Raw genomic sequence first — 16,768 nt, 5'->3', positions numbered from 1 at the left:
TGTTCATTGCCTCTGTTGCACAGTTAACAAGGGAATGATAAAGCGTGTGCACAAGGAAAGGAGATGAAGATGTTCTTTACATAAGAGAAGGAGAGATGGAACTCAAGATAGGAGATGGCATGGTGCACCATGGGGATTGTGGGAGAGGGCAGCACGAGGGGTGGGAACTGTGGCATGAGAGGGGACTTCACGGAAAACCGGCTTCCCCCATCTCACCCTCAGTTCTGCACTACTCATCTACAGCTTCACATGAAAAGTGAACATTAATACATGGTAAAAATATTATGTCGATTTTAGAGACTTACAATTAAAGAGAGTTCTATTTGCCTTTTTTTGGAGGCTTTACTTACTCAAAAGCAACCAAGAAAATTCACATTGTGTTATGAACTCTGTCTCCTGGTTAATTTTGATGCATTATTTAATATTAAATAATTTCAATGAAAGACAGCTTAACTAATGAGTGGGAAATTACAGATTTCTGCATATGCTTGTTTTGTGAAAATTATTATATTGACAATTATTAATAGATTTTACAAATATCCTGCAAAAAAAGTACAGTTGGGTGGCTTTGTGATATGTGTATTTTATTTTGGAACTGCATTAATAGAAGTTGTGCTGAATTGCTCATTGAGGGCTAAAGAATGTTACCTCTTAAAACATGCCCAAATTGAGGTTCATACAAATACATTTTGTAAAATTTTTATACGTTAATATGTCTGGAAAACAAAGCTATCTTTTGGCATCTGCATCAGGATCCTATTTCTTAGCTCCTGTGCTACTGAACAATTTTCATCAATTTCGTATATATATATTAACATTATATTAACATATATCCAGTGGATATTTTTTCTCTACTACTGTCCTTTTGTTCCCCAGCTTTATTGAGATATAACTGACACATAGGACTGTATAAGCAGCATGATTTGACTTATCTTGGCTATTATAGATAATGCTGCAGTGAATACAGGGCTGTATATATCATCTTTTCAAAGCAGTGTTTTCATTTTCTTTGGATGAATACTTAGAACTGGAATTACTGGATTAAAAGGTAGTTTTCTTTTTAATTTGTTGAGAAATCTGTATATCATTTTCTGTTGTGACTGCACCAATTTACATCCTCACCCACAGTGACCTAGGGTTCCCTTCTCTCCACGTTCTTGCCAATACTTTTTTTTTTTTTTGTAATAGTCATTCTGACAGGTGTATGGGGATATCATATTAATGATGTTGAGCATCTTTTCATGTGACTCTTGGCTTCTGTAAGTATTTTTTGGATAAATATATCTGTTCAGATTTTCAGCCCATTCTTAATTAGGTTGTGTCTTCTTTTGATTTTGAGTTGTACGAGTTCATTGGACATTTGCATATTAACCCCTTATTTATATCATTTGTAAATATCTTCTATTCAGTAGGTGGCCTTTTCAGTTTGTTCATAGTTTTTTTTGTCTATACAGAAGTCTTTCAGTTTGATGTAGCCCCGTTTATTTTTGCTTTTGTTCCCCTTTCCTGAGGAGACATTTCAAAAAAAATATTATTGAGATCTATGTCAAAGAGCTTACTGCCTGTGTTTTTTTCTGGAAGTTTTACGGTTTCAGATCTTTAATCTGAAATATACTTCTGTGCGTAGTATGAGAGAGTGTAGCTGTCCAGTTTTCCCAACACCATTTATTGAAGGGGCTTTTTCCCCACTGTATATTCTTGCCATAGATTAACCACCCTTATGAGTTCATTTCTGTGGTTTCTGTTATGTTCAATAGATCTATGAATCTGCTTTTGTGCCAACACCATGCTAAATGACTGTAGCTTTGCAGCATAGTTTGAAATTGAGGCGTGTGATACCTCCACTTCTGTTCTTTTTCAAGATTGTTTCGGCTATTCGGCATTTTTTATGCTTCCATGCAGATTTCAAGATTTATTCTAGTTCTGTGAAAAATGCATTGGCATTTTTATAGGAATTACATTGAATATGTAGAATGAATCAATGTAGAATCATTGAACCTGTTTTCATAATTGTTCTTTCTTGTTTGTTATTAATGTCTAGAAATTCAACAGATTTCTACATTAATTTTGTATCTGGCAACTTTACCAAGTTCATTGGTGAGCTCTAGTAGTTTTTTAGTGGCATCTTTAAAGTTGTCTATGTATATAGTATCATATCATCTGTAAACAGCAAGTTTTACTTCCTCTTTTCAATTTGGATTCTTTCTTTTTTTCATCTGACAACTGTGGCTGGGACTTCCAATACCTTGTTGAATAAAAGTAACGAAAGTAGATATCTTTGTCTTGTTCCTGATCTTAGAGGAAATGCTTTCAGCTTTTCACCATTGAGTATGATGTTAGCTATGGGCTTATCATACACGGTCATTATTACGTTGAGGTATGTTCCTTCTGTACACATTTCATTGAGAGTTTTTTTTATCATAAATGGATATTGAATTTTGTCAAAAGCTTTTTCTGAATCTATTTAGATGATCATATGGTTTTTACTTTCAATTTGTTAATGCGGTATATCACATTGATTTGTAGATATTTAACCATTTTTCATCCCTTGATAAATCCCACCTGATCATGGTATACCTGGGTGTTTCAATGTATTACTGAATTTGGTTGGCTAATATTTTGTTAAGGAGTCTTGCATCTGTATTCATCAGTGATACTGGCCTGCAGTTATTTTGTGTGTGCTTTGTCTGTTTTGATATCAGGATGATGCTGACCTCATAGAATGAGTTCACAAGTATTCCTTCCTATCCAATTTTTAAAAATAGTTTGAGAAGGATAGGTGTTACATCAATAATGATTCATGTCAATGTATGGCAAAAACCACTACAATATTGTAAAGTAATTAGCCTCCAACTAATAAAAATAAATGGAAAAAAAAAGAAAAAAACAAAAATACAAACACTTTTGATGGAAAGGTTACACACTGCCTAATTATCCTTAGAAAATCATAGCATTTTCTAGGTCTACTGGTACTGTGTGACACTTCCCATTTTCTTCTCTAAGTTTATAATTTAAAATGTCCAAATTATAAATTCCTAATTGTGAATTTTGAAATTTTATGTTAAAATATATTTGTTCAGCTAGTAAATATTGGTTCAAATGTTCAAAATAAATAAATAAATAAATTTATTTTTAATAACCCCCCTTCTTACCAGAAGGGCTTCCCTGGTTCAGAGGGTAAAACATCTGCCTGCAATGCAGGAGACCCAGGTTCGATTCCTGGGTCAGGAAGATCCCCTGGAGAAGGAAATGGCAAATGGAGTACCCACTCCAGTACTCTCGCCTGGAAAATTCCATGGATGGAGGAGCCTGGTAGGCTGCAGTCCATGGGGTCGCAAAGAGTCAGACACAACTAAGCGACTTCACTTTCTCACCAGAAATGATTTGAAGTTGTTGATAGAGATTATAGCTAATTCATTTTTTAATGAAGTTGGGGTAATAAAACAGAGTAAGATTTTGTATATAAAAATAAATGTCCTATTGGATCATATAGGAGGGCTGCAGATCTATAGATTATATGCAGTTGGGAAGCACAGATGGTACAAAACATTAAAATATAAGTCCAGAAACAAGTTGATATCCAATCACAAAATCCTGCACTGATCATCAAAAATCAGCTTCAATCAAGTAATAATGCCTGTACCATCTACAGAAACCCTTCAGGTGTTTTCACGGTCAAGCGCTTTATGTAAGCTCACAGTATGCTACTGCTCTAGAAGAGGAGGCAGGTTCGGGCCACGCCAGGGCACACGGACTCCTGGGCTCTGCTGTCCATTCATACTTACGTCTCTTAAGATTATTTAATATTAGGCTTATATATCTTTAATACAGCAGAAAAAGTAAACATATAAAGGAAGACAGCCATGAAGTAAAAATGAGGAAGAAAAAAAAAGAATACCATGAATTCCTTTGCACATGCTAGAAGAGACCACAAATTAGACCCTAAGTTTTAGGAAGTAAGAAAACTACAGTTAGTAACAGAAATCTAGAGTGTTTATAGGTAAAAAGGATCAGATGTCAGAAGATGAGAGAAAAAGCACAACTCTTCTGATACTGAAGTCCATAGAGAGAGTTGTTCCTTGGCGCATCATTAAGAAGAAAGAACCAAAAGATAATTTACATCATCCTCAGAGGGTTCAATAGTGTTTTCATTCTAAAGTAAGATTCTTCCATAGAGGCCAGTGATATTTCACCAAAATGCAGTTCAGAAAGAGCACTGCCCCAGGGTGCCCAGTGGATACCATCCAAGTCTACAGCTCCCTGGTGGTTTATTCCAAGGGGATATTTCGAGCAGGGCTACTCCAAGTCATCCCAGATAAACAGAAACCAAGGGCAAGCATTTAGAAAGTATCGTATCAAGACAATGCTGTGACAATTTCATTATATTCTATACGATGTTAGTCCACAGGAGATTGGAAAATGTTTTTTAAGGAAAAAAACTGATCATTCACCACAGGTAGTTTTGAAAGTACTGTTTATAGTACCTAATAATGAACCTCATATCCTTCAGGAAACTCTGAGGGTTTTTTTGCAGCTGAGTTTTTAACAGACATTGAAGGTCAGGGCCCTCAAGTAATGTGCCCTAGAATTGCATGGATCTCTTCTGATGTCCATGAAATAAACTCTATGCAAAGTCCTGTGTGTCACTGTCATATAAACTTTGCACATGGGAACTGTGCAAAGGAGCTGTGAGGAGGCCACTGCACCTGCCCACAGAGAGGGTGCAAAAGAGCCCCTGCACCCAGGTGGGGAGCCTCCCCAGCAAGTAACCTGGGTTTGTTCCATGGCCTGACAGTCATTTCAGCCTAGACAACTTCTATATCAGGTGCAACTGAACACCACCTTAGCCATTAGAAAAAAGTCAGTGTGCATAATGTATCAAACTCTGAGAGCACAACTTCCTGCTACAGTAGTAGTTACAGACACTAACCTGGGTCAGTAACTGAGGTGAGGTGCCTTAGCTATGAAGTTAGAAATACGGCTTTTTCTAACAAACATAATGACTTTGGCTTTAGAATAATTGTTCTGCAGTCTTTTTTTGTAGCAGCAGTAAAATAACAGGGTGATTCCCATAATAGTAATGGTAACTAGCACCTGCTGGACACTCAGCTGCATCAAGTCATGCAGCTCTCACATAACCCTGAGAGGTAGATGCTACTGTTTCCTCCTTTTTCACTGATGCGAAAATGGGGTTTCAGAGAACTTAGCTTGTCCCCAGTCACTCAGTGGGACACAGCAAAGCTGGGCTCTGGGACATAGGCCTCCTGATTCCAAAGCCACTGCCGTCCCCACTGTGCTCTGTAAAGACAGAAATAATCAATACTACAGATGCTTATTTTCCTAGTCAGCAAGGGAACAAGCATGTAGTTCATCTAAAAAGGTCATCAAATAATTAAGAATGTTAAAATAAGAGAGATGCTAAGACATATCCCTTGTTTTACGCCCACTGGAAATTTTTATCAGATGCATTTTGAGTATTGAATCAGATTTCAGGCATCCCATTGGAAAGATATTGATAAAACTGGAGAATCTCAGAGGTGAGTTAACAAGCGGGTAAGAGTTCTGAAGAACACATCCCATGAGTAATGTGTGAGAGACCTGGACACATTTAACCTGCATGAGGGAAATTGAGGGATACTTGTGACAGCTCTTCATCACATCGAAAGTCTGGCTTGTTGAGGAAATGTTAGACCAGCTCCATGCAGAATCAGAAACAAACATAACAGGGAAGGCCAGCTTTGGCTTAGTACTGACCCTCTGTCTCATTGCTTTTCTAAAGAGTCACTGAGATTTCTCGAGAGCACACTGAGTTTTGCTATATCATCTGTTATAACTGCCAGAAGAATCCAGTGAGGATGTATCTACATTTATTTATGCACCAAAACACTGAAGCTTGGACAGGTTAAGAAAATAGACATAGTATGTGACAGAGCGAGAATCTGAACTCAGATCTTGGTCCTCAGCAAAGCCAGACTAGACTGCCTTCCTCAGATCTGTCCAGTGGCAATAACCTCCTTTTAATAAAAGAGGTTGAGCAGAGATGAGCTGGTGCCAAGGATGATATGAAATGAACCCTTCGCTGAGAAGGAGGCTGTACTAGAGGGCTTTATTAGATTCCTTCCAACTCTAATTTGATTATGCAGACACATTTGAGAAAATATAATGCACTTGTTTTAATCTTTACAACATTGAAATTCCAAGACTAGCAGGTCCTACACTTTCTTGCTGCTTTCCTTTAAAAAGAAAGGGGAAGATAAAGAGCTTTGTTTTGCTACTGAGTAGATAAGCAGCATCACCACACTTCATCATCTTACAGTTAGCCACTCATTCATCTGGCAGAGGCTTACAGAGCAGCTGTGTGACCTGCACGCAGCAGGTGTGGGGAGTAAACGGCACAGAGACCTGGACCTCCCTGAACCCAGGCGTTGGTGACCTTTAGACTGTACATTCATGAACTAGAACATGTTCAAACTAAAGTTAAAAAAAATTGGATTGTAAGAAAATATCCCATTCTACTCAAAAATTTCTGTCAGAGTACCCCTAGTGACCCAGAAGAATACTTTGTACCCTGGAAGGTCTTGGGGAGTGACATAAGGGAGGCCTCTGCAAGCAGGAAGCTTCTTTTTTCCTGACATTTCACAAAGATGTTGTATTTGTGCAGCAAAAGTATACTCTGTGTTTTAATACTTAAATGTTCTAAGTTACTGTAACCACTGTCACTGAAATTGAAACTCCAAGATGGTTTTCATACCAAGAGGCTGAGTGGTAAAGAATTCACCTGCCAATGCAGGAGGCACAAAAGACACAGGTTTGCTTCCCACGTTGGGAAGACCCCCTGGAGGAGGAAATGGCAACCCACTCCAGTATTCGTGCCTGGAGACCCATGGACGGAGGAATCTGGCAGGCTGCAGTCCATGGGGTCGCAAAGAGCTGGACATGACTGCGCAACTCAGCACACAGCAAACACGGCCTTATTTATCTACAAGTACACACACCCCTCGTAGCTCAGCTGGTAAAGAACCCGCCTGCCATGCAGGAGACCCTGGTTCGATCCCTGGGTCGGGAAGTTCCCCTGGAGGAGGGATAGGCTGCCCACTCCAGTATTCTGGCCTGGAGAATCCCATGGACAGAGGAGCCCAGTCGGCTACAGTCCATGGGGTCACAAATTGTCAGACACGACTGAGTGACTAAGCACACACATACATCCCAGCCTAATAAGCCAAGGCTTGTAACAACACTTGTATTTAAACTTTTCTTCCCCACTGAAAAAGGTCTTTTCAAGGAAACCTATGAATATAGGAAGGATAGATATTCATATGACTCATACAGTCAAGGATAGAGTTCCACACTTATTAAGTCTTATGGGAGATTTTGCTTCCTTTTGTCTAATATTAATTTCTCCTATAGATGGTTAAGTAGAATAAAATATAGAGAATTACATAGTTTAGTGACACAGGATAAGAAAAAAATTACTTGAAAGAGTGGGATATAATTTTTTGGTATCTGAGAAAGACTTGAACTTTTAAAAGTGAGCAGAACTGTTATACGCACCTGAAGAGAAGTTTCTCTTACTGGTCAGCATGTAGTTCAGACTAACATTTTACTGGTGCTTGACATTTATGTAGGTTTTCAACTTAAAAGTGACAGTTGTAAATAAAATTGTATCACAAGCATACGTGGTAACCCCCTTTTTAAATTGATACTGCTTGTTTTAGGGAAAATGTGAATATGTGAAAATTTATGAATGTAATTTTTTGTTGTTGTTTAGGAGAGAAGCCATATGAATGCCCAAACTGCAAGAAACGTTTTTCCCATTCTGGTTCCTACAGCTCACACATAAGCAGTAAGAAATGTATCAGCCTGATGCCTGTGAACGGGCGGCCAAGAACAGGGCTCAAGACCTCGCAGTGTTCCTCACCCTCCCTCTCGGCCTCTCCAGGCAGTCCCACGCGACCACAGATGCGGCAGAAGATAGAGAACAAGCCCCTTCAAGAGCAACTTCCCGTAAACCAGATTAAAACTGAACCTGTGGATTATGAGTTCAAACCCATAGTGGTTGCTTCAGGAATCAACTGTTCAGCCCCTCTACAGAACGGGGTTTTCAGTGGTGGTGGCCCCTTACAGGCAACCAGTTCTCCTCAGGGTGTGGTGCAGGCCGTTGTTCTGCCAACGGTGGGTTTGGTGTCCCCCATCAGCATCAATTTAAGTGATATTCAGAATGTACTTAAAGTGGCGGTAGATGGTAATGTCATCAGGCAAGTTTTGGAGAATAATCAAGCCAATCTTGCATCCAAAGAACAAGAAACAATCAATGCTTCATCCATCCAGCAAGGCGGCCATTCTGTTATTTCAGCCATCAGTCTTCCTCTGGTTGATCAAGATGGAACAACCAAAATCATCATTAACTACAGTCTTGAACAACCTAGCCAACTTCAAGTTGTTCCTCAGAATTTGAAAAAAGAAACCCCAGTCCCTACCAACAATTGCAAAAGTGAAAAGTTACCAGAAGATCTTACTGTTAAGTCTGAGAAGGACAAAAGCTTTGAAGGGGGAGGGAATGACAGCACTTGCCTCCTGTGTGACGACTGTCCCGGGGACATCAATGCACTTCCAGAGCTAAAGCACTATGACCTGAAGCAGCCCGCCCAGCCCCCTCCGCCCCCCACCCCAGAAGCTGCCAAGCCCGAGGCCTCCGCTCCATCGGGGTCCGGAGATGGCAGTTTGTCTCCCAGTCAGCCACCTTTAAAGAACCTCTTGTCTCTTCTGAAAGCATATTATGCTTTGAACGCACAGCCAAGTGCAGAAGAGCTCTCAAAAATTGCTGATTCCGTGAACCTACCACTGGATGTAGTGAAAAAGTGGTTTGAAAAGATGCAAGCAGGACAGATCTCAGTGCAGTCTTCTGAACCATCTTCCCCAGAACCAGGCAAAGCCAACACCCCTGCCAAGAGCGACGATCAGCCTCAGGCTGCAGATGCAGATGAAGCCCAGGACAGCACAGGGAACCGCCAGAGCCCTCTGAAGAGAGCTAGCTCTCCCGTCTTACCAGGGGGCTCGGCCGTCAATGGTTCCAGAAGCAGCGCCTCCTCCCCTTCCCCCCTGAACCTCTCTTCCTCCAGAAGCGCACAGGGTTACTCGTACCCGACAGAAGGGGCGCAGGAAGAGCCGCAGGTCGAACCTCTTGATCTCTCACTACCAAAGCAGCAGGGCGAGTTATTGGAAAGGCCAACTATCACTAGTGTTTACCAGAACAGTGTTTATTCTGTCCAGGAAGAACCCTTGAACTTGTCTTGTGCAAAAAAGGAGCCACAAAAGGACAGTTGTGTTACAGACTCAGAACCAGTTGTAAATGTAATCCCACCAAGTGCCAACCCCATAAATATTGCTATTCCTACCGTCACTGCCCAGTTACCCACGATCGTGGCCATCGCTGACCAGAACAGCGTTCCGTGCTTGCGAGCACTGGCTGCCAACAAGCAGACCATCCTGATCCCCCAGGTCGCCTACACATACTCGACCGCAGTCAGCCCAGCGGTCCAGGAAACACCCTTGAAGGTGATCCAGCCCAATGGAAATCAGGTAAAAAAGAAAAAAAACCACTCCCAGCCCCAATCCATTGATCAAATGCTAGTCTGATTTATTTTAGTGAATTTCTCTAATAAAAATCAGGCATGAGAGAGCCAAGCAGCTTGTTAAACTGTCACGTTTTGAAAGGAAATAGCTGACTGTGTGCCTTAGCTGCTGTGGCATCTTGGCTCTTGTTGTTTACTGATCCAGAGTGTAGTTTTCAACTGCAGTTTTAAGTGTTATTTTTACTGAAAAGAGGGTTGATGGGTCTCGGCTGTAAGACTGACTGAAACTAGAGATGGAAGAGGAAAGTAAAATTCAAATACTCATTAATCGGACTTCTGTTTATAGTTAAGTTCCCAGAATTCGTCATAGTTTCTGCCTTGATGATGATTATCAGTAAATGAAAATTTGTTCACAGATGTTTTATACCAGGCAAACCTAGCTCTCACTTTTTGTGTTAACCTCTGTTTATAAAAGGCTTTAATAAAGCAAACAAAAATTAAGTATATAAAGAATTCACCTAGTGAGTTTACTGATGATTTTATAAGCTGTAAACTAGTGTTCAATCATCATAATACATGAGGAAATACAGTTGTGAATCTGTGTTTGTATTTTCCTCTGTAACACTCTCCAAGTCCATGACAGTTATGATAAAGCTATTTTGCATGACTGTTGTGTATCTCACTGTCTGGACTTTGTCTGTGTCACTGACCTTGATGTCTCCATTTTTTCCATCAATTTCTGATTAAATTTATCTCCAGTATTCATTTGATTCAATCTTTTTTCCAAATACTTGCGATAAGAAGATGCAACTAAAATAATTATAATATCCTGTTCAAGTATATGTTTTGCTACTTTTGTCTCCTGTTGCTACCAATGGGTCTTCCTGTAATTGTGGTAACCTTGAAAAAGTTTTCACATGGCTAAATTCTTCATGAAATCTAAATTTTAAGTGTGTAAAACACTCTTCACACCTCTGAAGAATAAACTGGGAAATTCCAGTTAATGGATCCAATAACATTTAGAGTCGCTTTAACACCAGTGGCAGCTCACAAGTGACAGAAAAATGTCTGTCAGCACTTCCCCCACCTTATTGTTTAGTCGCTCAGCTCAGTTGTATCTGACTCTTGGCGACCCCATGGACTGTAGCCTGCCAGGCTCCCCTGTGCACGGAATTTCCCTGACAAGAATACTGGAGTGGTTTGACATTTCCTCCTCCAGAGAATCTTCCTGCACCAGGGATCGAACCCACATCTCCTGCATTGGCAGGCAGATTCTTTACCACTGAGCCACCAGGGAAGTCCTTTCCTGCCTTACAAAGCTGTAAGAAATTGTGGGAAACCTCTAAACTTGTGGGAAATGTGTGAGTTTAGGATGGAAGTCTTCAGGAAAGACACAGGATCTTAGGGGCCCAATCCCACTGCAGGCTCCCTGCAGAATTCTTCCACCTACAGGAGACCCTGCTGCCAGTTTTCTCCCTAACCCTCACCCAAAACTCTGAAGATTCACCATCAAGCAAGGATTCTTGTTTAAAAACACAGACCTGCCTGCATTGTTTTTCCATCTTGCTTAGAAAAGTGATAGAACCAACCTCCCTCTTTATAAGGAGACAGTGAAATTTAGTTCACAAAATTCTAAGGTCCTGGAAGATACAATTTTAAGAAACAGAATCTTAATTTTCACTTAGTGAAACCCAGAAGGTAAATGATGCAGTTAGAAATTCACGACTGTTTAGCAAACTCATCAATTAAAACCTTCTGCAAACTTCTGGTAAATTAATGCTACAGAGGGAACTACGTGTGTTCTCTGCAGCATCCTTGCTTTCCGTGCCCACTGACCCTGGGCTGCTTTTGCTGTTTGACTGCACTGCCCCCTCACCTGAACCTGCCCTTTGAGCCTGCTTTGGTCAGGTTCTTGAAAGCAGAAATCAAAGTTCCTTCAGCTCTGCTTTTATTTATGTCTGTCCTTTATCCCGTAATCTTAAATGAACATTTCCTACTTCCTTTATTCCTCTAGGATGAAAGGCAAGACACTAGCTCAGAAGGAGTATCCAACGTAGAGGATCAGAACGACTCCGATTCCACGCCCCCCAAAAAGAAAATGCGGAAAACAGAAAACGGAATGTATGCTTGTGATTTGTGTGATAAGATATTTCAAAAGAGTAGCTCACTGTTGAGACATAAATACGAACACACAGGTATGTATGTTAAGGAAGCTACTAGTTATGCAGAGTTGAATTGATGGCTATTTCCATAGCCCGAAGTGCCCCAAGGCCTAGCGGCTCCATGCCGTTTTATTTCATAGCTGTGCCCTTATTTTCAGGTAAAAGGCCCCACGAGTGTGGCATCTGCAAAAAGGCGTTTAAACACAAGCATCACCTGATCGAGCACATGCGCCTGCACTCCGGGGAGAAGCCCTACCAGTGCGACAAGTGCGGGAAGCGCTTCTCCCACTCGGGCTCCTACTCCCAACACATGAACCACCGCTACTCCTACTGCAAGAGGGAGGCCGAGGAGCGGGAGCCCCCCGAGCCGGGGGCCGCGGGCCCGGGGGTCCCGCCCGAGCAGCACGCGGGGCAGGGCGACTCGGATGAGAGGGAGAGCTCGACGCGGGAGGAGGACGAGGACAGCGACAAGGAGGAGGAAGAGGAGGAGGAGGAGCGGGAGCTGGAGGAGCTGGAGGAGGAGAAGGGAAGTGGAGCGGCGCGAGGGCCGGAGGAGGTGGAGGAGGAGGTGGAGGACGGGGAGGAGGAGATGGACGATGAGGAGGACGAGGACGAGGAGGCGGAGGATGAAGGGGAGAGAGCAGAAACGGAAGGTGTGGGGCAGGGGGCGGGGGCTGGAAGCCAAGCCCACAGCTTAGAACACAAAGTCAGTGAGGGCAGCGAGCAGGTGTCCGAAGAGAAAACAAATGAAGCCTAATAGTTTTTCTAGAAAGAAAATTCTAATTGGTAATGAAGTTTTGTTCTATATTATACATGCTTTTCATGGAAACACAGTAACCTGTATACTGTGATTTCTGTTCACTACTGTGTAAAGTAAAAATTTAAAAAAACACAAAATCAAAAAAAAAAAAAACCACACAAAAAAAAATCCGGGTGTGCCTGAACCTCAGACCTAGTAATTTTTCATGCATTTTTCAAAGTTAGGAACAAGTTTGTAACATGAAGCAGATTAGAAAACGTAATGACTCAGAAAGCAGAGATTTAACAGGTTAAAGAAAGCTGATTGATTAGATGAGCACCTGACATTGTTTCATTTTATCAGTATTAATTAGCACTCTTACGTTGGTTTATTCTTAAGCTGTACAATTGGGAGAAATTTTATAATTTTTTTATTGGTAAACATATGCTAAATCCGCTTCAGTATTTTATTATGTTTTTTAAAATGTGAGAACTTCTGCACTACAGAATTCCCTTCACGGAGAAGTATAATGCAGTTCCAAACCATGCTAACTACCTTTTCTAAATTCAACCTAGAAGGTAGTCATTTCTAATATTTAGATGTCACAGTAGAGCGTATTCTCATTTAAAGTGTATTGTTAGCCTTAAGAAAGCAGCCGCTAGAAGAGCTGAAGTTTCTTACTCATGTGGTTTAAAATGGAGTTGACGAGATTGCCGTTGAGTTCTGATTGCAGGGACTAACAGTGTTGATACTGGTGAGACAGCAGAGACGTCAGAATCAGTGTTCGTAATTGTGTTTGCGTACGTGGTACACAAATATGAAGGATGTGATATGAAGCTTTGTATCTCCTCTGGCCTTAAGCAAGACCTGTGTGCTGTAAGTGCCATTTATCAGTATTTTCAAGGCTCTGACCAGCCTCCGTTCATGCGTGGCCTACAATAACTAGCATTTGTTGATTTGTTTCTTGTATCAAAATTCCAAAATAAACTTAAAAACCACTGACTCTGTCAGAGAAGCCAAACACTGGGACATTTCACCCTTTAATTCCTCAGTATTCATTTTGCGTTAATTGACTTTCAGAATTTCTCTACCGAAATGAAAGGGAAATTTTCTAATCTGCTTTATCCATGTACTTGCATTTCAAACATGGACCTGCCATTGTTATTTGGCTCATAACTGTTTCCAAATGTTAGTTATTATGGACCCAGTTTATTAACAACATTAGCTGATTTTTACCTATCAGTATTATTTTATTTCTTTTAGTTTATAGATCTGTGCAACATTTTTGTACTGTATGTCTTCAAACTTGGCAGTATTAATACCCTTCTTACTGACATATGTACTTTTAGTTTTAGAAAACTTTTATATTTATGTGTCTTATTTTTATATTTCTTTATTTATTACACAGTGTAGTGTATAATACTGTAGTTTGTATTAATACAATAATATATTTTAGTATGAAAATTTGGAAAGTTGATAAGATTTAAAGTAGAGATGCAATTGGTTCTCTTGCATTGAGATTTGATTTAACAGTGTTATGTTAACATTTATACTTGCCTTGGACTGTAGAACAGAATTTAAATGGGAATGTATTAGTTTTACAACTGCAATCAAGTCATTTTACCTTTACCCAGTTTTTAATATAAAACTCTTAAATTTTGAAATTCACTGTGTGACTAATAGCATGATGCTCTGCGGTTTTATTAAGAGATTAGTCTAACCATAAAACTCTCATTTCCTTAGGAAGCCAAATTAGGATAACCTCATATAAACAGTGTTGGGAACAACGTTTAACATTTTGTGCCAATTTGTTCCTGTATTCATGTATGTAAGTTACAAATCTGACTCTTCATTTTTAAGTTCCTTGTTACACCATGGTCATTTTCTAGTTTTTTACCAGACTCCCCATCTCACAATAAAATGCATCAACAAGCCTGACTTGCTGTCCTTCTTTTAATCATTTGTCAAGATTTTCTCTGGAAAACTCTGTAAAGTGGGTATACAGTCATCCTGCTCTGGGTATATCTTGGGCTGAGTTTGGGTAAACTCAATTCCCCACTAAGTCAGGGATTTTCCTGCAGCTAGTGTTTTTGGGAATGTCAGAGGGGACAACGAATGGCCAACTCAGAGCTTGCGTCCTCATCCAGAAGCTTTTACCCCCACTCCGGATCTGTGACCTCTCACCCTCGGGAAGCTGGGTTTCACTGTCTTTCCTCTGCGCTCCCCCAGCCTTTGCCTTCCTCACCTCAGCCCTTACACTGTCATTCACGCCCTTCCCACCAGGATCCTCTGGGCCACCAGCCAGGTCACTCTCGTGCCCCAGTGCCCAGCACAAGTCCATGCGGCCGTGTGTGCTGAACAATAATATAATTTGCATGTTAAAAGAGCTCAGCTATGTCTTTACTACTATTTTGCTTCTGTATATGTTAAATGATTTCAGCAATTTGGTAATGTCTTTATTCAGGTCCTATTAAACACTAAACATAATAGACAAATAGTAAACTCTACCTTTCTGTCTTTCTATTCCGATTTGTGAGTTTATTTCTAGGTGCCTTCCTTGTGCTTAACCTCATGGTACATGACACAGGTGCTCAAGGCCTCTGGGGGGAGTGCCGGCACCCATCCTCACAAATTCCCGTGAGGACCCCTTTCCTTCTGAGGGCCTCACGTTCCCAGCATGACGCCTCACTTCTGTCACAGAAAAAAGCTCCCCAATAAGCATGATAGAGGTTTCAGTTCAGTCGCTCAGTTGTGTCCGACTCTTTGCGACCCCATAAACCGCAGCATGCCAGGCCTCCCTATCCATCACCAACTCCCGGAGTTCACCCAAACCCATGTCCCTCGAGGCGGTGATGCCATCCAACCTGTCATCCCCTTCTCCTCCTGCCCTCAATCTTTCCCAGCATCAGGGTCTTTTCAAATGAGTCAGCTCTCTGCATCAGGTGGCCAAAGTATTGGAGTTTCAGCTTCAACATCAGTCCTTCCAATGAACACTCAGGACTGATCTCCTTTAGGATGGACTGGTTGGATCTCCTTGCAGTCCAAGGGACTCTCAAGGGTTTTCTCCAATAACACAGTTCAAAAGCATCAATTCTTCAGCGCTCAGCTTTCTTTATAGTCCAACTCTCACATCCATACATGACCTCTGGAAAAACCATAGCCTTGACTAGACAGACCTTTGTTGGCAAAGTAATGTCTCTGCTTTTTAATATGCTCTCTAGGTTGGTCATAACTGTCCTTCCAAGGAGTGTCTTTTAATTTCATGGCTGCAATCACCATCCACAGTGATTTTGGAGCCCAAAAAAATAAAGTCAGCCAGTGTTTCCCCCATCTATTTGCCATGAAGTGATAGGACTGGATGCCATGATCTTAGTTTTCTGAATGTTGAGCTTTAAGCCAACTTTTTCACTCTCCTCTTTCACTTTCATCAAGAGGCTTTTTAGTTCCTCTTCACTTTCTGCCTTAAGGGTGGTGTCATCTGCATATCTGAGGTTATTGATATTTCTCCCAGCAATCTTGATTCCAGCTTGTGCTTCCTCCAGCCCAGCGTTTCTCATGATGTACTCTGCATACAAGTTAAATAAGCAGGGTGACAATATACAGCCTTGACATACTCCTTTTCCTGTTTGGAACCAGCCTGTTGTTCCATGTCGAGTTCTAACTGTTGCTTCCTGACCTGCATACAGGTTTCTCAAGAGGCAGGTTAGGTGGTCTGATATTCCCATCTCTTTCAGAATTTTCCACAGTTTATTGTGATCCACACAGTCAAAGGCTTTGGCGTAGTCAATAAAGCAGAAATAGATGTTTTTCTGGAACTCTGTTGCTTTTTCGATGATCCAGCGGATGTTGGCAATTTGATCTCTGGTTCCTCTGCCTTTTCTAAAACCAGCTTGAACATCTGGAAGTTCACGGTTCACATATTGCTGAAGCCTGGCTTGGAGAATTTTGAGCATTACTTTACTAGCGTGTGAGATGAGTGCAATTGTACTCATTTGAGGATGCTAGTTTGAGCATTCTTTGGGATTGCCTTTCTTAGGGATTGGAATGAAAACACCTTTTCCAGTCCTGTGGCCACTGCTGAATTTTCCAAATTTGCTGGCATATTGAGTGCAGCACTTTCACAGCGTCATCTTTCAGGATTTGAAATAGCTCAACTGGAATTCCATCACCTCCACTAGCTTTGTTCATAATGATGCTTCCTAAGGCCCACTTGACTTCACATTCCAGGAAGTCTGGCTCTAGGTGAGTGATCACACCATCGTGATTATCTGGTCGTGAAGATCTTTTTTGTACAG

At 41.1% G+C, this 16,768-nt stretch overlaps 1 protein-coding gene across 8 annotated transcripts in view; it reads left to right on the top strand.

Moving 5' to 3' along the window:
• ZEB1 (zinc finger E-box binding homeobox 1) overlaps nucleotides 1–14,411 on the top strand; it is a 192,307-nt gene extending 177,896 nt beyond the window's left edge. For all 8 annotated transcript variants that reach the window (XM_043883425.1, XM_043883421.1, XM_043883424.1 and 5 more), the window contains 3 exons: nucleotides 7,769–9,579; nucleotides 11,587–11,767; nucleotides 11,893–14,411. In XM_043883425.1, the coding sequence (XP_043739360.1) occupies nucleotides 7,769–9,579; nucleotides 11,587–11,767; nucleotides 11,893–12,491 (2,591 nt within the window). In that variant the 3' untranslated portion in view covers nucleotides 12,492–14,411. The remainder of the gene's footprint in view (nucleotides 1–7,768; nucleotides 9,580–11,586; nucleotides 11,768–11,892) is intronic.
• Nucleotides 14,412–16,768: the final 2,357 nt, after the last annotated feature.

The sequence above is a fragment of the Cervus elaphus genome, chromosome 23 (assembly GCF_910594005.1).
Source record: "Cervus elaphus chromosome 23, mCerEla1.1, whole genome shotgun sequence".
Taxonomy (NCBI): domain Eukaryota; kingdom Metazoa; phylum Chordata; class Mammalia; order Artiodactyla; family Cervidae; genus Cervus; species Cervus elaphus.
The sequence above is the reverse complement of the archived record's forward strand: the minus strand, read 5'-3'. Positions and strand labels throughout refer to the sequence as shown.